The sequence below is a fragment of the Aulonocara sp. 'chitande type north' Nkhata Bay genome, linkage group LG11, assembly GCF_057382095.1.
Source record: "Aulonocara sp. 'chitande type north' Nkhata Bay isolate Kocher_YH1m ecotype deep benthic linkage group LG11, A_spYH_male_GT1.1, whole genome shotgun sequence".
Classification (NCBI taxonomy): Eukaryota; Metazoa; Chordata; class Actinopteri; order Cichliformes; family Cichlidae; genus Aulonocara; species Aulonocara sp. 'chitande type north' Nkhata Bay.
In genome coordinates, this window is record NC_141354.1 from 7,550,795 (window position 1) to 7,573,689 (window position 22,895).

The 22,895-nt window shown below is 40.7% G+C and overlaps 2 protein-coding genes across 4 annotated transcripts; one reads left to right on the top strand and one right to left on the bottom strand.

Moving 5' to 3' along the window:
- Nucleotides 1-27: 27 nt before the first annotated feature.
- LOC147318411 (transmembrane protein 42-like) lies at nt 28-2,009 on the top strand. The gene is made up of 3 exons (XM_086310340.1): nt 28-267; nt 1,076-1,222; nt 1,356-2,009. The coding sequence occupies exons 1-3, from the start codon at nt 73-75 to the stop codon at nt 1,497-1,499; spliced, it is 486 nt and encodes a 161-aa protein (XP_086166466.1). The 5' UTR covers nt 28-72; the 3' UTR covers nt 1,500-2,009.
- Nucleotides 2,010-2,693: 684 nt separating this feature from the next.
- zdhhc3a (zDHHC palmitoyltransferase 3a) lies at nt 2,694-18,105 on the bottom strand. 3 transcript variants are annotated; one of them, XM_086310336.1, is made up of 7 exons: nt 18,009-18,105; nt 15,708-16,131; nt 15,389-15,513; nt 13,025-13,121; nt 12,742-12,823; nt 11,252-11,382; nt 2,694-3,915 (listed from the first exon to the last, which is right to left on the bottom strand). In XM_086310336.1, the coding sequence occupies exons 2-7, from the start codon at nt 16,047-16,049 to the stop codon at nt 3,709-3,711; spliced, it is 984 nt and encodes a 327-aa protein (XP_086166462.1). In that variant the 5' UTR covers nt 16,050-16,131; nt 18,009-18,105; the 3' UTR covers nt 2,694-3,708. The 3 variants fall into 3 exon arrangements, with proteins under 3 accessions (XP_086166462.1, XP_086166463.1, XP_086166464.1); XM_086310337.1 differs by having other exon boundaries at nt 15,708-16,169; nt 18,009-18,078; XM_086310338.1 differs by lacking the exon at nt 2,694-3,915 and adding an exon at nt 6,503-9,930.
- Between the last annotated feature and the right edge of the window lie 4,790 nt (nt 18,106-22,895).

Here is a 22,895-nt window from a genome sequence, read left to right on the forward strand (position 1 = left end):
TTATTGTGAAAATTTTCGTCTGCCTGTTCGCATCCTTTAACTCAGGCTTGACTGCGGTCTGAAAGGATTAACATGGAGCCCTCTAACAACCAGCCAAGTTCGGGAATGTTTTCAGCGTCCTTTTATGCGTTATTAGCGGGCTTTTTGGCAGCTACTGCCTCTCTGTCAGCTAAGCTGTCGCTCGGTGCGAGCTACCTGAGAGAGATGTGTGAGACGCGGCTGAGCGACTGGAATCAAACACCTGGTGGAAGCGCAGCCTGTGACTGGGTGACACTGACTCTCTGACATCTTTGTTTTTGTATTTCTACAAATACCTAATTTCCTTGGCATGGTTACACACACACACACACACACACACACACACACACACACACACACACACACACCCCCTTGATCATAATGCCTCTTCCACTGAATTTATTAAAGAGTTTTCTCGTTTCCGACTACTGCTACAACAAAGATGGCAGCCAGCCGGTGTGACACCGGTAGAAAACAGTAACAACTTGGAGGAGTAATATTCATGCAAGTGATCAGAAGCCTCTTAAAGCCTCCATAAAATACCTTAAAACATTTAATTACTGTGTACTTAAAGGTTAGCTCTGACTTAAATGAATGTTAATACGAGACGAGCACAAACTGTTGCCGATTAATATGAATAATAAATTAATTCATTAATGATGCAAGCTGATAGTTTTGTTCTCAGTAACATGTACAGCATCTAGCTGTAAAACATAAGCCAAACAGGTGTTAGTATTGTCATTAATTAGGGCGTGTGCCGGTACATAGTCAAAATTAATGTGATTAGTAACAGCTGTGTGATTGTTTTTCTGTATCTAACTGTGGTGGTGGTTTAAGGTTTTTGGTCATTAACCAGGCACGTTTGTCAAAGTTTAGGCTGTGAGGTAAAAAGTATATGTTCTTCCTGGGCATGCTTAATTGGAAATGGAGAAACACTGTTTAGGAATCTGAACTAAGGATCTGCACTCAGTTCTGGTATTTAGCCAAGCCGTGACATTTTTGCTGCAGAGGGTAAAGTTATGTTTTCGTGTGTGTCTTGCTATACCTTGGCCTACAGCTCCACATCCCCCTGCGGCTGCTGTGCGGCGGCCTGCTATTCGCCTGTAATGCAGTCATGTGGACCACCTTCTCCAAGGCACTCCGCCATTCCACCTCTACAGCCAGGGCCACTGTCACGACCACTGCATCCAACTTCATTTCCTCTGTAAGCTCTCTACATATGCTGAACTAATTTGATTTTTCACAACACTATAACAACAAAAGGGAAACATTTTGACTTTGCATTCAACATTCAGATTACTGTTTTATATTTATAGTGAATGTGTTCTTCTGTCCAGGGACTGCTAGGGAGGCTCTTCTTTGGAGAGAGCCATGCAACTCTGTGGTGGGCAGGCATCGCTCTCACTCTGTGTGGACTGCTGATGCTTCATGGTTCAGCACCTCAGACACACCCACAGGAAGCAGACAAGAAGGACAAGTAATGCATGTTGGAGTTGTTCCAAGTGCGCAGCCTCAAAACTGTTGACTGCAAAGAGCAGTTCTGTCAGGTTCTCCGCCTGCAGAATTGACTGATGTATACTTTTTAAGAGTTCTTCCTATAAGACGAACAACAACTGCCTTTTTATGGACTTTCACCTGAATTCTGATTCTTTATGAGGGGTTCCCTGGGACTTGCACAAAATCAAAAAACCCTCATATTATTATTTTTTTTGTACCTGTGTGGAAGTTGATTTTTTTAATGTGTGATACATGTATTACAAACCACACTGTGACTTGCTCTGCATTGGAATACTGAGTGGAAATGAATATTTTTATAAATAAAATGGAAGTCGAACAAATGAGGGCACTTAAATACCACATATTTTGTGCAGAAGAACAGCCATCTCACAACCATGCTAAATTTACTCTAAAGAATTGAGAATGATTAGAAAGTCAATTGATTTGAGTTTGGCACCACCTTGTGGTACTTTTAGGGATAGCACCGGAGAAGACTGCACGCCCAGAAAATTGAGGAAGCGTTTTTTGTCGACTAGTTCAAACTAGTTGCAGCTGAATATGTTACCTTACAATGCCCACAAAAGCTAGAAAGCTCACACAAAGATATGCAAATGACCAGCTGCAGTAGTCGGCAGAAGCGTAATGATTAAAGGCTGGAGGTAAACATTTAAAATAAACCCTCTCCACATGGGTCAGTGACAACTACTGAACGATAAAGCCAAGCTCCGGTGTGCAGATGTGTTTTGTTCAAATTAAATTGAATGAAAATTTGGAGGGCACCGTGTTTCCCCCAGGACGATACAAACAACATGCCTGCTGTTCTGTCTGAACACCCATTTATTCCAGACCACTTAGCTGTGCCTCAGCTGCAAATGAGGTGTAATGTTTTCTCCAATTATGATACACACTTCTACCACAACAGCTGTATTTGTCTTCTGTGGTTGGCTATCATCAAAGGCATCGAAGCAGAAGAGCTGAAAGTGGTCACAGTGGAACAGAATGGAATCAGTGCAGAAAAACACAACAGGAGAGAAGATGTACCACAACGTAAGGAGTGCTCTGACACGTTGATAAATATGTTTTTTTTCCTTTCTCGCAGTCGATTAGATGAGATGATAAGGCTGTATGAAAAAATGTTCCTATTAAGTTTTGAACTGGACTGTCAGTAGCTTTTGGTGTACAATTCAAACACTGCAGATGTATTTGCTAAAAACAAACAAATAATCTGTCACTAGATTTAAAACAAACAAACAAAAAAGAATGACCATTCATATAAGGAAGGAACCCACACAATGAGTAGATTATTAAAGCAATGTAAACATGATTAAACATAAGTGATCCCATAATGTCCAGCAGCCATTTAGCAGTTAGAAGCCCTTATCCTCCAGCTTACATACACACACAATAAAAATCCTCTATATGAAGTCATCTACTGCCCTTTTCCCACATGTGCAATGGAGCGAGAAATATGAAAATGGCAACTTGAGACAGTCTGGAATCAAGATGAGTAATAAAACAATGTAGTGTTTCAAACATTTGCTCAGTAAAGATAGATAAGGCACGAGGTGAGCTCGAACTAGTTTCTCAGACATGGGTCAAGCCTAATCTTAGACTAAAAACCTTTTCCAAATGGAGAGTTTGTATTTCTAGGCTTAACCGTTATCTGTGAAACTGGCTGTTCAAATCTGGGGGGGGAAGGCAAGAAGGTTGAAAGGAACCATTTGTGCTACAGTGCTGGAGCAGAGCTGCTGTTAGTGGTGTTCTGAGGCAGCTCAGGGAGGCACTTTACAGTATTCTCTTCTCCAAACACTGAGCTGACTGAGCTTTGAGTCCTCACAGCGTTTTCCTAGAGACAAATTCAGGAAAATGCTGCAGGTTTGGCAGATTTAGTAGAGAAATATGAGATCCTTAAAATGCACATTAGACCTTCAGTTATGTGTGCAAGTATTAAGCTAAGATACAAAAGTTTGATAATGGGTGCTCTGCACACCTATCAAATGGCTACACTGAAGGTAGGAACAGAAACTGTAAAATATATCCAGAAAAAAGTCCTGTACATAAAGAAATGCATACATAATTAAAATAAATTCTGGGCAGTTTTTCAACATTTAGAAAGTCCAGTTTCAAAAATATCTTTGTGCTTGTCAAGAAATCCTGCCTGTCTGCAATTTATGCTTTCCCCAGCAGGTGGCGCTAGTTGAGTGGTATCTCTATGACATCCTCCTCGATGATCTCTCCCTGGGGGATGGCGACGTGGTGCTCAGGGCTCTTCTTGCAGCTCAAGCCTGAAAAAGGGCTGCACCAGGACAGTGAGAAGGGGCCTCCGAATGCAATCTGCATGGCCTCCCAACACGGAACTTTCCCCCACTTCCCCGTCTCCCCCTTCAGCCGCTCGATCCCCTGGAGACAAAAAACAGTGAGGTTCTGAGGTGAAGGGGCAGAGAGACAAACAAAGCGCAAAAAAAAAAAAAAAAAAAAAAAAGCACTGCATGGGATCACCTGCATGCACCATCAATGACATCCACAACACAAAACTGGTGATAGTATGTTACTATGTGATGGTTTTGCTTTTTTGTGCTAGTCCCTCAGACACTTAAACATGTCCAGCTTATTTAAAAAAATAAAATAAAAAAAGTCTTCAGGTTGAGGGTTTAATCATTTACTTGTCATTGCTGCCATTTATCCTGTGTGTACTGGCCAGGAAGCAAAGAGAACGGGACTGGCAGTGGAGCCAGCTGCTCTAATGGTTGCTAATTAACACCTGAACTGCAGCTGAGGCTGATGGGAATGTGATTACTTTTACAGGTCTTTGTTCCTACAACAAAGCACCAGAGACATATTTGGACTGGCTGACTGTCTCAAAGCACATTTAAGTCCAGCTGAAGTAAATGAGGCTTCAGTGGATGCCCTCTTGGTAATAATTTGTCCGTTTATTTTTATCCTCAGACCTTTGAATGTTACTTCCTAATCCAAACCAAGTGCCAGCTACCACAAACTTGAGGCTTAGGCTAATGCAGGAAGCAGCTTATAATACAACACCAGTAACAGTAATGATGCTTTCACCTGGCTCCCACTCAAAACATGTCAGCCTCTCTAGAAGTGCTAAATCAGTCATTTTTAAGGAGTCTTTAAAGCCCTGCTTGATAAATACGCAATGTCTGAGTTTTTGGATGCGATTCTGGCTTTGATGTCCAATGTGTGGGTGTTGACTGATAGTAGGCACGCTCCAGCTTCAAAAATGTTTGCCATTCATTAAAGTAGACTCAATATTTGGGGTTCACGACTGCTGTCCAAACAGAAGGCACTTGAAGAGGTCACCCTGAACTTTGAGAAGGTGGGATAGGATTGTTTTTCCCTCCAGTTTGTTAGTTTTGGGGTTCATTTCAAGATGGCCAACAGTTCTGATTTCTAATGTATAATGGCAAAAAGTAACGCTGACAGATACTTCTAGAACTAATGTAAGAAGTTATTTTAGAAGGACTGTGTTCCAAGATATTAACCTAAAGCAACATGTACTCATCTGGATGCATGCTCAATCATCCAGGTTAGGAAATCCTTAAAAGTTGCTTCTGTTCATCTGGACGAAACGTTTCTCCCACTGAAAACGCTTCATCCTAGTACATGTGCATAATGACTGAATGGCGAACAATGGGCAGTTGAGTTTTTTGATCATTAATATGCAAATTTGTTATCAGCACTGATCAAAAACCATTGATCAATGGTCATGAGTACCATTCACAGAGAGTTGGGGAATGGCTGCAATCACAGCATTGTAACATGGCAGGAGGTACCGTTAAGCCCCCTCCTCCATTCATAGATGGTCGTAAATTGCCTCCTTGACTCCTGCCGGTGGAGGTTTCAGTCATTGTGCAAAGGTACTGTTTTATAAGGTGAAGTAAACCTGCAATCAGCTGACATTAAAGAAGTCACTTGGATGAGTGACAAAGCGTTTCTCCCACTGAAAACGCTCCGTCCAAATGAACAGAATCAACTTTTTGGGGCAACATGTAGTTCTGTGAGCTTTAGAGTGCTTACGGGGTTAGGCTAGCAGGTGCCCTGTTTATAGTCTTTATGCTTAGTTAAGAAACTCAAGTACATGCCACTGAAGGTAGTTTTTAGGAATTTTGTGTTTTAAATGTAAATGTAAAAAAAAAAACAACCTGAGTCTTGACAGAGTATTTTTAGTGACAGTCAAAGATCCATTTGGGTAACTCAGACGGCTGAATCTAATATTAGTTTCAACTTTGGGACTTATATTTATGCAGTGCAAACAGTGGATTTTACAGCCATCTTCTAGTGTACTGGTGTAAAGGTTGCTTCATGGCCACAAGTTACAGTTAACACTAACTGAGAAGTTAGATGACTTGACTTCTGATGAGTTTTAACAGTGTCCTCTAAATGCTTTAGGTTCCATGTTATTCAATTTGTTTTTAAAGAAACATGCCCAACATTTCATGCTGCTGTCCAAAAAGACTGGCATGCACTTCAAAAATAAACAGATGGCACATGCATCACAGACAGAACTCACTCATTCATTCAAACCGTTTGGTTGAAGTAAAACAGCAAAGGAGGAACTGAAAGCACACGTCGGCCTTCTGATTGAAGCGTGCATACATGTGACATGTCAAGCTTGATGGGACGGCCAATGTGACTGCTGTTCGCAAGCTTACCTCAGTCAAGATTACAAAGGGCTGTCTGCTTCGGAAAGCTTTCGGCAGAGTGAGTTATCAACCAAAGCAAAAATGCATGAGTGAGGAGAGGACACAGTATCGGGGGGAGGAGGATCCCAGACGTGGGAGCAGAATGGAAGACAAGGACGGAGGGAAAATGCAGGATGTGAGGGCCATATAAGAACTGTGTGCACGGGGAGAAGGAGGAAAAAAACCCAACAAAAAACCCACATCTGCTCCGGTATTACTATTTGAATATAAAATAAAGGGACAGGCAAAAGTAAATAAATGCACCTCCACAAAGGAAGCAAACACAGTTGTTGCATTGCATCTGAGAAGATTTTATTCTCTGTGCACGTGCTGAAATCTCTTCAGAATATTTAGAAAGAATTAAAATTTCTGTAAAAATAACAAAACAAAACAATAATAATAATCTCTGCCGTCACTCAGCTGCTTCATCATACCAGCAGTGTTTCACATACACAATTAAACTAGCCTTCAGCTGTACCATGCATTCAAAAACAAAGGATACACACAATATCATGTAAACAAAGAATAGAAGAATAAAACCGCACACTTTGGAACAAAGCAGTTCACCCAGGAGAAAATCTCAAATGATAAATACAAAGAAATACAAAGTGAAATTAAATCTTCTTTTTTAACGACTTTAAATTGGATAGTGAATGTTAATACCTCGGTTAAATGCTTTGTAGGCTGGCATGGTGCAGAAATGAATATTCTAAATCCACGTCTTCTCTTTAACTCCGAACATGATTTTATACATTTCCGGCAGCAAAGAGGATTTTAAACTGAAGCCAGTGTCCCTTCAGAGCAAATTCATATCAAAGGGTTCCCAAATAATCGCAGAATTGTGGGTTTTATTGAATTTGGCACACGCTCACAACATCAAAACACCACATGGGCTTAGAGCTGTGATTCACTGGCACGTATTCATGCAAACAGAGTGTTAGTGGGAGGCTACTGTAGGAGGCTAAACCTTTCTTATAAAAAAAATAACACAAAAAAACCCCCAACAACATAAAAAACAAAATCCAGAATGAACATATGTTGACAGACTGTCAGCATCATTCTAACCCACATGTTTTTCCTGCTTAAAGACAGGCTGAGGTCGACATCAGTCACCTTTGAAAGGCTTTCCCTTTCCTTCCTTTAGCAGAACTCAGACTGCCAGCTTAAACACTGAGAATCTGGATCTGTTTGCTGGAACAAACAGAAACCTCCTGGTTTGTTTTAGCCAAAAATAAGATGCATTTCTGTCTTCCAAGAGGCTTTGTTTTTCTTGAGCATGTATCAGAGAGGAAACAGGGACAATGTTGTAGGTGCTAAAAATCACTGAAAACATGATTAGGCTGCAGCGTGACTTTTTGGTCTTTTTTGTTTAATCACAGAGATCCTCCAAAATGGACTTTCAATAGCTGATCAAGGGTCAGCTACTAAATCAGACCTAATTTGTTTTGCTTTTCCTTATTTTGAGCCATACTTTGTGTTATTATGCTGGGTGCTTATATTAAATAAGTTTCAAATAATGAGGTGAGACTTCAGACTGCTCTAAACTCAGTTTCAAACTGTTTGTTCTACTCTTTCCTCTGTTTGATGTCAAAGACAGAGGATCTCTCTAACATGGCTCTCTGGCTCTGACTGTGGACACAGAAGCTCCATCCAACTCAAACATTCTTTTTACAAGAGGCAGCCAATCAGAATATAGTTGGTTTTGAGAAAGGGCTGCCTCAAAGGTAGGGAACTACACCACCTCGTTTCAGATGAGCACAAAGGTCCCTCACAGGATAAATAAAGATTACTAGCTTAGCTTTGCATGATTCACAGTTTAAAGAAAACAGAGACCAAGAATGGAACTGTGGAGCTGGGAATGAGCATAACAAGCCCACTTTAAATATTCAGTACATCTGCTATCCTTTAGTCACAGCAGGCTATCAGCTCTGCTTTTTGGTACCACTGCGATCCCTTGCCTCGTGTAGTCTTACATTAATGAGAACCCAAACGGTTAAATGCAGTGTAATGTGCAGGTTTTTACATGATGAGATAACAGAGCTCTGTTTTCAAAACTGCTTTCAACTCCACCCTGAATGTAAGAATGAGACAATCTGAAAGTCACTGCTAATAGGGAAGAAAAGGGATCCATTTGGAAAATTAGAACTCTCATCACAAACATAACAGACCAAAAGTCTTTGGATTAACTTTTGTCCTATTAATGAAATTTTAAAAAAATCTCCCAAGAATGAAAAAAGTGAATCAAAGAAGAGCAAAAACACTCAAAGGTAGAACATACATAGAAACTACAAGAGCGCCACCGTTGTGAAGTTCTCATGGCTGGCCTTACAGTGCTGCGTCCCCATTGGTCAGCTACTTTTAGACAACAGTCAGTGATGCACAGATTCAACAAGCGGTAATACCTTCTAATGTCAACAGCAGTCATAATAACATCTCAATTAGGACAGACTGAGGGATAGCCCATTCTCTAATTAATGGAGTTTTACTTTCAGTCCACTGACATGTTCATCTAAGTGTAACTAGCCCACACGAGAGCTTTGTGTCAGAACTGGGGCTGAAAAAAAGACCAAAGAGGAAAAGTCTGAACCCAGAAACAAAGGTGAAGATTATCATAACCAAATGGAGCACTCTATGCAATTCTAATGTAAATTCTTTTTTAGAATTGTTGTGTTTTGCTTTCACTTTCTTTGCATTTGATTCTTGAGAGATTTTTTTCAGTAACTATGAAAAATCCCACTGTAACAAAGGCAAGATGTTGATGTGCTATGTACAGCACTATAACAGAGGGTCGGCCTGAGCGTGGGTCTGATTACTGAATGGTTCAGACAATCCATTCCTGAGTAGACCCATTTAAAAGCTTTATCCAGTCCATGTCTGGAACACACTGACATTGAGTAATATTTAAAGGGTCAGTTCATCTAAAAAAATCCACCAAGCTCTCTACTGGCATCAGAATAGCTAATGTGGAATTACAGTAACTCTAACCCTGATGTGTGATTTTAATATAATCTGGAGACCTGCAGTTTCCAGCCAGTTTTACCCTAAAATAGTCCTTAAAATGTCCTAAAACTCGGTGCTTCGCCAGTTTATGAAGCATTTTTGTTTACCTTATACATCATTTCCTATTTTCACTGTAATGAAATTAGCTGGCAATTACAGGAAATACATAATACCTGCTTTTTCTTTATAATTTAGCTGAACTAACCCTTTAGGGAGAAGCAAAAAGGAAACAGTAAGAAGAGAGAGGGGCTTCTGATAGAGGAGAAAGAAAGCAGGTCAGAAACAAACAGATCCATCACAGTGTTTGCAAACACGACTGTAAAGTGTTTCTTTTTCTCTGCAACTCGACTCACTCAAGGCAACACAAAAATAAAACGTATAGAGCACTTAGTTGGCAACACAAAAAAAGCACATGAAAAGCTGTCCATTGCTAATGTGGGATATACAGTGTAAATCGCGTTGAGCTGTGTGTGTGTGTGTGTGTGTGTGTGTGTGTGGGGGGGGGGGGGGTGCAGGCCTTCCCACTTTGGTTTTGATCACTCCCTGTGCTGAGCCTTCACACCACATATTGGTAGGTCTCAGCCTTCCCGTGGTCGGGGGTGGAGAAAGGGCTAAACCACAATATGGAGAAAGGGTGTCCGAATACCGCCCTCATGTTCATCCACTTAGTTTTTTTAGCCCATCTTCTCTCTTCCTTTTTCAATTGCTCTATGCCCTGAAAACGAGAGACAACCAAACTTCAGTTGGTGTGCTTTTGCGGCCCAGCGATCACAGTAATCACAAACTCCAAATACCCATTTCTGTATTAGAAAGATAAAAATAAGATCATCGGGGGCTGCACGTCAGGCGCTGCTGAATTAGGACAGTGGAGAGCCAATGTTGTGCCCTTCCCTTGTGTGTTGCACAGCCCTGTGTATGCTAAAGCCCTCTCTTCATAATAAATAAGGTCTGGAGTTGCAGACAAAAAGAAGTTGAAAACAGGGAGAGTTTGGTTTGGTGAGCTATGCTTCCCATGCACACAGGCGCCGTGTGCTTGATTATTTCAGCTCCAAACTTGAGAAGACAGAGATTCCTTCTTTCGCTGATACACTGACAAACGGACCTTTATTATAAAATTGCATACAGGCCTGCCCTTCATGAACAGCACATTAGACTCACCACCAGGGGGCAGACTACTGGTAATGAGCAGGTGTAAAATCTGGACTCTGCTCAACAGTTTAACTGGTAAACTTTGTGTTTTAGTCTCCTTTATTAAAGTGAGCTAGCCAATGCACACAAAGCTGCGTGCACTATTTGCCTGTGAAAAGTTGTGACTTTATTCAGTTTAACTAGCTCACCAAAGACAAAGTGAGAGAGAGAGAGCTTATATATAGTTGGGGTAGTAACACTGGGAGAAGGATGAGGATGGATGTATAGATAAATCAGGCTAATGAACCTTTTGTTACATGAGACATCTCCACAACAGAAAGAAGCACAGGAGTACAGAATTGCTTGATTTTGTATCACATTAATCCACAAGTCTGGAAAGGACTGAGATGTTACTATTATTGCTGTTATGAGTTACACCTGCACTTTTCCTGCTGAGTCTAAATGTCTCGTGTGAGGAAAGGTCCTATTTACAGATTGATACTGCAACAGTCACAGCCACAGTTGCCTCATACTTTAAAAGACAGTATGAATTAAACATTGGCAGGTTGGAGTTGAGGCATTGTTATTGTCACTCTGCCATAAAAAAGATGGAAAAACAGCCAGTAGGAGGTGACTTCCTTTGGTTGCAAAAACAAATCAGGCTCTACAGAAGTCTATGATCCACCTCTGCAATTTCTGATATGATGGTAGGTGTAACTCAAATTATTTGCTTTTAAGGCACTTAAGGTTGAAGTTCTGCTGCAGAGTAAGAGACGTCAGCTGATGTTTTGAGACGTTAAAGATATTCATGTTAAAAGAAGTTGAGAGTTGCAGCAGCAGGGAGAAGTCCTGAAGCACAGAGGAGTTAAAAGGAGGTGGTTAACAGGATGGTAAACTGGGTCACTTACGGTCTCGTCGGTACAGATGGAGTGGACTTGGGTGCCGAACATCACAGAGGTGAAGATGAGGAAGAGGAGGCCCTCAAAGCACAGGAGTATGAGGAGGATGACTGTTGCTGGAGGAGAGAAGGTACTGCACTCTGGGGGAATGGGAGGGAGGTGGACACAGGGAAGTGAAAGGGCAAAGAAGAGATTCATAGAGGAACTGCTGCACTTCTATCAAAAAACTACTGCATCCAACTGCAGCTCTACAGTGACGATGCAAAGCTTTGAAGCCAGCGAGTATGAGCTTAGGTCAACTTCTTAAAGACTATTGTACGGGATCAGGAAGTTACGGCATCAGTAACTGGAAGGAAAATAAATGTCACAACAAAGAAGTAGAGACAAGATGTACTCATGTCAACAATATTTCATATTTTCATTTGTCCTAAGGAGTTGCAAGCATTGCCATATAATGACACTTATAGTGGCAGGACATAAATATCTGTCTGATGGCCCAAAATGATCCTTTCCTCTAGCCTGTGGTCTGATGTATGTCCAGATTGTTTAGGTTTCAGTTGCTTGGTTTTATCACCAATAGAAATGCCTGCATTCTCTTTAATATTATGGACCTAAATAGCAATTGCATTGACAAACTAAAAGCCCACCAAAAAAATCATTTGAAAGCTCAGCAACAAGACCTCTTTCCTCATGACGCGGTTATTCCATAAACCTTGTTTATAGATAAGAATCCTTGATTATGGATAAGAAGTTGTGGATTTTTTTTTTTGCAGTGCCTGGGTCATAACTTTGGAAACTAAAAAAAGCCAACATTTTCAAAACTGGGCAATTCACATGGAAAAAAATGTAGCTGGACAAACACCACTATAGACCAGAGGGAGAATGTGCAACTTTGATTTTGTGTTGTATGTAGATGCAGTGGGCTAGGATAGGCTACAGACTCCCAGCACCGCTGAATAGAATAACCGATAGAAAGTGGATGAAGATCATATATGTATACCGATCAGGCACAACATTATGAGCATCTGCCTAATATTGTGTAGGTTCCCTCGACAGATGTGCTGTGGTATCTGTTCTGCAAGATGTGAGGTGGGGCCTCCATGAATCAGACTTGTTTCTCAAGCACATCCCACAGATGCTCGATTGGTTTGAGATCAGGGGAATTTGGCGTAGCTCATCTACTGACCACACGAGCCAGCCTGTGACCCCTTAGTTGAATTGCAATGATTTTCGTGGCTGTAGAAGGCGTTTCTGTTTGTTTGTCCCCCATTTATGTAAACAGGATGGGATAAACACAAGAACAGATATATGGTCCTTTAAGAAATGGAAACTAATGTGAAGAATATTGTAAGATGGTTATGTATGTAAATACAAAATATAAAATCAAGCAAATTACTTTACTGTCATGTTTGAGGGAAGATGTCTATTTACATCTAGAGCTCTGTTCTTTATGTGTTTGCAGGCTAAAGAGAACTGTAAAAAAAGGAAAAAGCACTTACTCGTCCAATCATCTTCAAAGCAGTAGAGGAAATGGAAGACCACCATGACCAAAGCGTGGAGAGAAGTGAGTGCAATGTACATCTGGGTTAAAAAAGAAAAATGAGAAAGTGGATACAATGAGCAGGAACTGACAACACAGGCTAACCACAAACAGAGTGGCATTTACCAAGAAACGGCTCCATTTCTATAGCAACAACTGGTGACTTTATGATTGAAAATCATGTGACAGGTGTAACCTTCAGGGTGTTTTTTCGTCAATTTACAGACTAACAGTGGACTTACTGTGAAAAGCACAAAGTACTTTTGGTTGTTCTCTCCAACACAGTTGTTGACCCAGGGACAGTGGTGGTCCATCTTCCGTATGCAGCGTTTGCAAACACTGTAAGAGAAGAAATTCAACTGAAAACCAGGATCAAAACGTTTTGTCAATATACAAAGAAACTAAAAGACAACATGAAATATGGGATAAACTGAAAAAAATGAAGGTTTTTAATGCAAATACTAAAGTTTAAGGATTTACATTCTCTGCATTTGAGCAAACAGGAAGCTGGTGGTAAGGCTAGTGCTAAAGCTGGGTGTTCTGTGCAAACAGCGAGTGTTTGGAAATCATTACTGGATTTCCTGAGAAGATTTAATATGTTGCTTTACTGCTTTGTGACTACAATCATGCCTATGAACACAATTACAATATAAAGGCCCGATAAGCTATACTATTCTATGTGTGTTTGTTCATCACCTATCGCAACAAGAATTCACTGAATCCACTTCAGTAGTTGGTACTGACAGGAAACGGAGTAAGAGCAGTATTGAATTTGAAGTTGTTTAGTTGAGCTAAGGTTGTTCTCTCTTACTAGTATATTCCTTCTATATACACCCCCAAGGCTACATGCAGCTCACATGAGGTAAATGGGAAATTAGGATGCAAACCTAAATAAGTATATATCATGCAGTTTGATGCATTCTAGCAACCAAATGCTGTCGGGTAAGATTCCCATTTGAGAATGACTTAGGTTTTAGCAGTTTTGTGGGAAAACACAATATAAATTTATTGGTTTTATTTTGAAGGGAAATGCTGTTTTTATTTTAAATGCATGTACAACGATGAACCAAACCATTAACTTATGTGAAAGCAGTTGTTGAAACTAGGATAAGAAGAGAGGTGAGGATCAGTGAGGGGCAGTGTGGCTTCATGAAGAAAAAGAGCACTACAGATGTGACGTTTGCTTTGAGAGTGCTGATGGAGAAGTATAGAAAGAGTCAGAAGGACCTCCACTGTGTCTTTGTGAAACTAGAGAAAGCAGAAGATAGGGTGCCAAGAGAGGAACTGTGGAACCGTATGAGGAAATCAGAAGATGGAGAGATGTGAGGGTGGCTCAAGACATGCCAAGCCTGATCAAGCCTGGACTAAAATGTTACCAACTAACAGGTGTTACAAGTGATTACTATCCAAATCTGACAGAGAAAAAAATGTGGGCGCTTTTAAGCAGATGTAAGACAAAGTGACTGAAATTGTTATTTTTGCAGTGTATTATATACCAGAAGATACTGTGAAAGTCAGGGCTAAAAATTAACCCTGTTAATGATGTAATCAGGGAGAGAACACTGAATCACAATTAGTTGCACACTGTTTGATTGAAAATGGTGACATAGGCTACCACAGAGCTGTCAAGTGACTCATACAGGGCAAAGTGATGAAGAGTGTGAAGAATGACCACACGTAGACACACTGTTTGGGTTACCTTCAGGTTAAGCCAAACCTTCGTCTGAACCTAAACCTAATTCTAAATTTAATCCAAAAACAAACTCTTAACCTTCAAACAGGCTGAAAAGGTAGCACCCTGTTTTTTATATGCTTTTATTGTAACTGTCTGTTACTTTATTTAGTCACTCATGTTGCTTTATGGATTGGTTCTAAAAAACAAACAAACCACAACATCTGCATTTTAAAAGCAATCACACCCAAACACATTCAACAGTGTATTCTACAACTAGTTCTCTTTTCAAACTTGCCTGCATGTGGCCTGCAGGCCAAATGTAGGGTAAATGTAAATAGAGCCTGACCAATATATCACTACTTTTATTATAGGCAAATATTTTAGTGTCTGCATTTGTATGTGTTTATAGCAGCCAGTAAATGAGAAGTAAGCAATAGAAGGGAAAACACCCTTCATCTGTGTTAGAGGGCTGATGTTGCATACTTTGACCACCAGAGGGACTCTGATCCGAGGAGAGTGTGGCACAGTGTAAACAAGTAATCCCCAACTTGATGTGACAATAAAACCTATTTTTAGAATCCGCTGTCATATTATCTTAGTAAGGAATCATAAGTAGCTACACACAACAAATGTTCTGGAAATCTGTTTATACTTAATAGGTAAGAAAGAAAAAAATATCACCCGTTATCAGATGTTTAAATGAACAAATAATGGTATTTGTCTCAAAAATCCTGTATCGGTTGGGCTCTATCTGTAAGCTGCAGCTAGAAATAAGTAACCTCGGTCACTCCCTCCGAGAATGGGAATTGCACCAGTTTCAGGATTTATGAAAGGTTACAATTGGGGACGTTACTGCACTAAAGCGATGCATAGGACTAAGTTTGTGAATGTCAAATGCGGCAGTGGGAATTTCGCATCCTTTTTGCCCTACCTGCAGTGGTGTGCTCGGTCAGGCTTGATGCTGCAGCACTTGGGACATTTGTAGACCACCTGTCCTGGTTTCAGTTGAAGGCTTTCTATGTATTCCTTGGTGGCGTTTCCTTTTGGCACGGCCCCCTAGCAGGAAACATGTACATAAAGTAGATGACCTCAGTTATATGTGCAGCTCATTAATCACCATAATGGTCATTTTATTAAATGTCTGCTACATTAATCAGAACTTCATAAAGCTAAAGAGCATTAAGCGTCAGCATGACATTGAGAATTAAAACAATTCGTATGCATGAATAATCCAATGCAACCTGACTTACAGGGTCAGTGCACATGGCCCTGAGGTGAGAGGCGAGGGCAAGGAAGGCCAGAGTGTTGAACAGAGTCCCGTTCACAATACTGTACATCAGGTTCTTGGAGGGCAACAGCATCACAAACAACACCACAAACTCAGCGTACAAGACCAGCAGCCAGGTGATGATGGCACACACAATGCCGCAGGCATCCCTGATGAACCACATGGCCGAGGCAGAGGAGGAAGTGATGACGTCTTTGGAGATGGGGATGCGCTGTTCCTCCTGTAGGCAGCTGGTTCCTCCCCCAGCCCCAGACTGTCCACGGCTATGCTCCACATCCCTACATCTGTGCACTGGGCTCTTCATCCTTCATTTAAGCTGGATTCCTGCTCCTACTGCCACCAATGGACCCACAGCGCCTTCAGGCCTCCGCCTTAGTCACCGCATGCTAAGAAGTGAGGATGGTTCAAAGATTAGGTACACGAGCTGAAGGTTTAAAAAAAACAAACAAACACAAAAAGAACAAAAACTCAAAAAATTTAGCCGCCAGCTGTCAGGTCAGTTTTATAGTGCAGGCAGTGACTGGTTCAGTCTTTCACAGTGACTGTTTTTGTTTTTTTATCTTCTTCGTTTTTTTTATTTCGCTATTATATAAAACTAACACCACATCTTATTTAAAGTTAATTTGTAAGTTTTCCAAAATGCTACAATGATTAAATGATCTCAGATGTCTAGGCACTGTGGTGGTTCTACCCTTTTGTTTAGCTCTGAAATACTTTTTTCCCCCCCACAATCCGTCATGACATGATCTAAACAATTTGTGGAATGAACAGAACCTCTAAACATCATCTTAAATACGTATTTTGTTAAATTAACTTGTATTTGGGAAAATTACAAGTTAACTTTTTCAAACTATGACTTCTTCACCATGACTTCTACTGCTGCAGGATGCATTACAAAACTGATATTGAGTATTTTCCTGGATATCAGTATCAAGTTTCAAATTCTAATATTGTGAGAACCCTAGTATCTATCTCCTCTTCTTTAGTATTTATTTATTTATTGTCATTGTCAGAGAACAATGAAATTGCATTTACTTTATTTACTTTACTTTACTTTATGAAATTTGATGTATCAGCTTACATAAATGCCAATAGTGATAACTCAGCAAATAGCCAATATCAGCTTGTTATTAACTTCTTTGAGCTCTAACAATTAGAAAATATTACACATATACTAAAAATTCTATTTCTCCAAAAATCAGATCACTACCGGAGCCTTGATATTTTCCTTTACATTTCTAACCATTAAAACCTAGTGTATGCGCAATTTGGTGTTATCAACTAATCACTGAACAATGAAATGTGAGCTTTGCACATGTGCAGTGTTACACCTGGAATGACACTGCAGATTTTTGACAAACCCTTGTGTTACAAGAAATGTCGGTTGAACCGAACTTTCTTGTTTGCTGTGACTGGGTATGTGGGCAAATAAATTGTCACAAAAACTATCAACGCAGTTCTTTTGAGCGTGTTTGCAACATTACTAGAGGAAAAGAGGCATAAGAGTTTTTAATCAATTCAGACGGCACTCAGGAATCCTCTACATGGTGGATGTTCTTCTACGGACACCACAGGATTCTTCAGCCGTCTCCTCAGAAGTGAAAGCTGGCCAGCTGCATGACCGAGCTTTGTCTCTGCACTCAGCTTTACACAACCTGGAGCTCCACCAAACACACGAAATGTCTGGTCAGTGAGAGGTCACTGAAAGGTAGTAAACTGTTATCGTGACCTAATGCAACACTTCTCTATTCAAGACCCAATCCTCGTGTAAGTTACAGCTGGATAACGGGATGATGTATATGACCTGAGTGAAAGACAGTAGTATAGCTGTCAAAGTACATATCGAGCAGTCGCCTTAAAAATGTGGCTCGATGGTTCCCTGATTATCCTGTTTTCATGGGCGAAGGAGTTACGATTTCGTTGCCATGTGTGTAGCAGCTTTACCTTCAGCCACGTAAGAGCAATAATACCGGGCTAATAATGTAACATTATTAAAATCTATTGAAGACTACTCTACTGCCTGTTCTAATTCAAATCAATAAGGTGGTGAAACATGGAAAGCGGGTTTAACAGCGAGCGACACATTACCGTCAGCCCACTGCTAGCTAATACTAGCTACGTAGCTACCATATCAGCGTAAGCGTCTAAGTTTTCTCATATTTATAAAACAATCCTTCCGTTTACCTGCAAACCAGGAGGAATCAAAGAGCGCGTCAATGCCTTCACCTCATTGTAATTATCATTATATTCCACTGAATCTCACCTGAACGATGCGCATCCGCCGGTGGCTTTCTCCCCTGCTGCTGTTTGGTTACCCACTCGACGCCGTGCTCCCGCCCCTTCATGATGACGTCGTGGCGTAGAAGGCAGCGAATGGAACCACGATTAAGTTTTACGCGTCAGAGGACGCGTCCAAGACGCACCTATTTCTGGTATCTGCCTCAGTACCAAGGCCGAGTATTTATTAAATCAGTTTTAGATAAGAAAAGCGGAGAGTGTAGCACAACAAGAAGGACGAAACACAGTCTACAGGAAACAGCACACAAAGGCTAATGACATTCTGTAGTGGCATTTAAATGCACGAAGGGATGTTAATTGAGGGACGTTGCAGGTTTATCTGATTCAGTTCCAACTATGTGCTGGATCCAGACAAAATGAAGGTTTAAGCATAGTCTTAAAAGTGGAGAGAGTGTCTCTCTCCTAAACCCAAACTTAGAGCTGTTTCAACAGAAGAGGAGCTTGATAACAGAGGAATCTGGCTGGCATTTTACTTTTAGAAACTTAAGGAATCACAAGGAAGCCTTTACTTTGAGAGTGAAATGCTCCAATAGGATAATTATACTATGAGGTCTGATCATTCATAACTTTGTAGTTCTTGGATTTTAAACTTAATTCTGAGTTTAACAGTGTGTCAATGAAGACAAGCTAATATGGGAGAACATATTGAATATCCAGTAGTGAATAGAGTCATTTGATTTATGGCAGTGCAAACACATAAAAACTGATGGTCTCAAGGCTGTAAAAATAAAGCCAGAAATCCTATCACTTACCTTTTTAAAAAAAACATTTAAGGTAATGGTAAGGTTATGACTAAGCAACACACTTCTGTTAAAGCTGGACTACATATGAACATGTGTTACAATCAAGTTATAAAACAGCAAGTTCACATAATGCTGATTAAGCTCATCAGAAGAAGACAAATCTCCTGGAATTTTGCAGTCCACCAAAGTTTTAAATCTGCTGTTGTGGCTGCTAGTAACACGTTTTACACCGGCCAGGAATAATGGGTTTGCCAAAGGTGACTGTGAGTCAGAGAAATCCTGCTTAAAGTTTTTCATGCTCCATTACAAATTACAGTAAATAAAAGAAAAGAAAAACTATTCCATGTAGGTAAGATATGAGAACACGTCTTTGTAATTGCTCTCACCACCTGTAGTTTGGTGGCTCTATGGGTGCAAGTTTCACTCAAGCACAATGTTTGGCAATAAGGTTGTTGGACATCCTGCATAACTTTTAAATACATTCTTATTTTAATTTTTTTATTAACTTTTCTATCTAATTGATTTTGATTCAAGATTCAAAGTGTGTATTGTCATATGTCATAAGAGAAAAAGGCATTTCTCTGTGCAATGAAATTCTTTCTTTGCTGTCCACCCACAGACGCCGATTAATATATACAATAGAACTAGAACATATAAATACAATAGTACAAATAAATAAATAAACAAAGACAGAAAAGGAGACAAAATATGGAGATGTGAAACAGAGATGTATGCAAAAGAGCTATAGCTTAATATGCTGGCTTAATATGCAGAATGACCTGATGTGCAAAAAAAAATTATTATTACTGTTCAAAAACAGGTCAGCTGTTCAAGAGTCTGTTTGCAGTGTGGAAGAAGGAGTTGTTGAGTCTGGATTTTCTGGATTTCACACTTCTGAACCTCCGTCCTGAGGGCAGAAGCGTGAACAGTCCGTGTTGGGGGTGTGTGGGGTATTTGAGGATGGAGGCAGCTCTCCTCTGGACTCTGCGATGGTAGATGCTCTGCAGAGAGGGCAGCAGAGTCTGGATGATCTTCTCTGCAGTTGTTATCACTCTCTGCAGGCGTTTGTGGTCCATGCCAGTAGTGCTGCTGTACCATGAAGTAATGCAGCTGCTCAGTGTGCAGCTGTAGAACCTTCCTCAGCCTCCTCAGGAAATACACCAGCTGTGTGGTGTTCAGTGTCCAGGTGAGGTCCTCAGAGATGTAGACGCCCAAGTACCTAAAGCTGCTCACCCTCTCCACTTCTAGGCCCCAGATAAACAGCGGCTGGTGAGGCGTCCTCTTCTTCCTCGTGTCCACTATCATCTCCTTTGTCTTGTCAGTGTTGAGGGTGAGGTTGTTGTCCTCACACCATGACACCAGACCTGCCAACTCCCTCCTGTAAGCCGCTTCGTCCCCTCCAGTGATGTGACCGATCACTGCAGTGTCGTCCACAACTTCAAAATGATGTTATCTTTGTTGGAGGTGACACAGTCGTGGGTGTACAAGGTGTAGAGGATGGGACTGAGGACGCAACCTTGTGGAACGCCAGTGTTTGTAATAATGCTGGCTGAAGTCCTGTTGACGATCCTGACGGACTGGGGCCTGCCAGTCAAAAAGTCCTGTAGCCAGTCACATAGGGTTAGGTGCAGGCCGAGTGTTACCAGCTTGTGAGTGAGTTTGTGTGGGATGACAGTATTGAATGCGGAGCTGTAATCAACAAAAAGTACCCTGATGTATGAGTGATGTAAGACTTATTCGTCCTCTTCTGTGTTTGCTTGGGTTCAGACTGACAGTCAGAGTGCAATGAGTTCTTGATTCTGTCTGTTATCCGAGAGCTTTTCTGTTTTTATTGAGGTGAAGCAAATGTGCATGTGTTGCCTACTCATAAAGTAATAGTCCCTTTTACCGACTACGTCATCACTGTTTATAAACTGTAAAAGGGCCTATTAAAAATGTCATCCTGAGATTAGCTAGAAACTAGCAAACCTGCTTGAGTGAGAAGGGGAGGTAGGTTGGATGAGCATAAAGAACACCTGCATGTACAGGGTGGGCCATTTATATGGATACACTGTAATAAAATGGGAATGGTTGGTGATATTAAAGTCCTGTTTGTGGCGCATTAGTATATGTGAGGGGGCAAACTCCTCAAGATGGGTGGTGACCATGGTGGCCATTTAGAAGTCGGCCATCTTGAATACAACTTTTGTTTTTTTCAACAGGAAGAGGGCCATGTGACACATCAAACTTATTGGTAATGTCACAAGAAAAACAATGTGCCACAAACAGGACTTTAATTTCACCAACCATTCCCATGTTATTACGGTGTATCCATATAAATGGCCCACCCTGTATTATATTCACAGTGTTGGGAAGGTTACTTTTAAAATGTATTCCACTACAGATTACAGAATACATGCCCCAAAATGTATTTTGTAATGTATTCCGTTACGTTACTCAATGAGAGTAACGTATTCTGAATACTTTGGATTACCTAATATATTATCATGCTGTTAGGCTACATTCTTTAGGGCTATGCCTGTAGCATTCTGCCTATTAGCTTAGCACAACAACAACAACAAAAAGGCGCTCTCTCACCCAGGAAACACACAGTCACCCTGTAACCATGGTAACCGTAATGCTGCCGCCTGGAACAACAGAACGTAGCTGTCAAACAAAACCCAAACAGTCCTGACCCGCGACAATATGAAACAGGAAAATACCGCCATGTAATCCATTTATTTCAACAAAGTAACTGTATTCTAAATACCACCTTTTTAAATGGTAACTGTAACTAAATACAGTTACTCATATTTTGTATTTTAAATACGTAACAGCGGTACATGTATTCCGTTACTCCCCAACACTGTATATTCATCACAAAGTATCTAGTGATTCTGTGAACTCATGGATGAATTATATTCATATTTTAGGAGTAAATGACACCCACTGGTGAAGACAATAGAGCTGTTCTGTTGTCTGGGAGGAAATATCCATCCACCTGGGGGGCGACCGTGGCTCAGGGGACTGGGAAGCTCATCTGTAACCGGAAGGTTGCTGGTTTGATCCCCCTGTTCTCTCTCTGCTGGCCGGCAAGACACTTTACCCTATCACCTACTGGTGTTGGCCAGAGGGGCCGATGGTGCAATATGGCAGCCTGGCTTCTGTCAGTCTGCCCCAGGGCAGCTGTGGCTACAACTGTAGTTTGCCTCCACCAGTGTGTGAATGCGAGAGTGAATGAAAAGTGGAATTGTAAAGCGCTTTGAGGGCCCCGAAAAGCGCTATATAAATGCAATCCATTATCATTACTATTATTACCTAAAAATCTGCACCTACGGGATACCCTGATGTTTAACAAAACAGCTTCATCAATATTTCATTTCATGGAAAAGTTCAGGACACCATTTTTTCATTTGAGTGGATGGAACTCACATCCATCCATTTTATTTTCCTTAAACAAGGAAAGAATTCTGTGATCATCCACTGTATCTTCTTTGCTCATTTTTTTTGTTACTCATCAACCTTTAGCTGCCCTTTGAAATTGTTTGTCAGCCAATCATCTAATTAAAGTCACTGTGGTATTGTAAAGAGGCAATACTACAAGAATCCGGTCTTTTTCTTTGATCTTTGTAACCTGAATTTGGTCTCAGCTTTATCTATTCTGAAATGTCAAGAGTGGGTTGATGGAAGTGATTAAAATGACTCTGTTGTCTTAATGGATTGCATTTATATAGCGTCTTCTGCTCATATTCTTCTGTTTACTGAAACTATCCAAACACACACTCAGGGTGAACATACTCAGAGCCAGTTCTGATTAGCTTTTTATTGACTCAAACTTTTTGAAACAGGTCTGTGATATCACACAAATAGACCTCACCGAGGTTGATATAAAAAAATTTTACAGGCTCCATTGAGTCAGGTGACAAAATAAGACATAACATGTTTGCATTTATCTTAAACCATCAAAGATCTTTAGTTTTACTTGTTTATTGTTGTAATAGAAGCTTACATAGCTCTGAGCAGACATGCCATGGCTCTGTACTTGAACAGCTATGTGATGGCAATGATTTATACATCACTGCCATCACTTGAGGGCAGCACTGTACAGACAACGCTTGCTGTATGTGGCT

What these genes read in the sequence shown, in the direction of transcription:
- zdhhc3a (XM_086310336.1), bottom strand. Translation starts at nt 16,049, where the DNA reads ATGAAGAGCCCAGTGCACAGATGTAGGGATGTGGAGCATAGCCGTGGA. An exon ending in GGGCCATGTGCACTGACCCT is followed by an intron (nt 15,514 to 15,707) that starts GTAAGTCAGGTT and finishes GTTTCCTGCTAG; the next exon opens with GGGGCCGTGCCAAAAGGAAA. An exon ending in AGTACTTTGTGCTTTTCACA is followed by an intron (nt 12,824 to 13,024) that starts GTAAGTCCACTG and finishes TTTTTAACCCAG; the next exon opens with ATGTACATTGCACTCACTTC.
- LOC147318411 (XM_086310340.1), top strand. Translation starts at nt 73, where the DNA reads ATGGAGCCCTCTAACAACCAGCCAAGTTCGGGAATGTTTTCAGCGTCC. An exon ending in GAAGCGCAGCCTGTGACTGG is followed by an intron (nt 268 to 1,075) that starts GTGACACTGACT and finishes CTTGGCCTACAG; the next exon opens with CTCCACATCCCCCTGCGGCT. An exon ending in CATCCAACTTCATTTCCTCT is followed by an intron (nt 1,223 to 1,355) that starts GTAAGCTCTCTA and finishes TCTTCTGTCCAG; the next exon opens with GGACTGCTAGGGAGGCTCTT.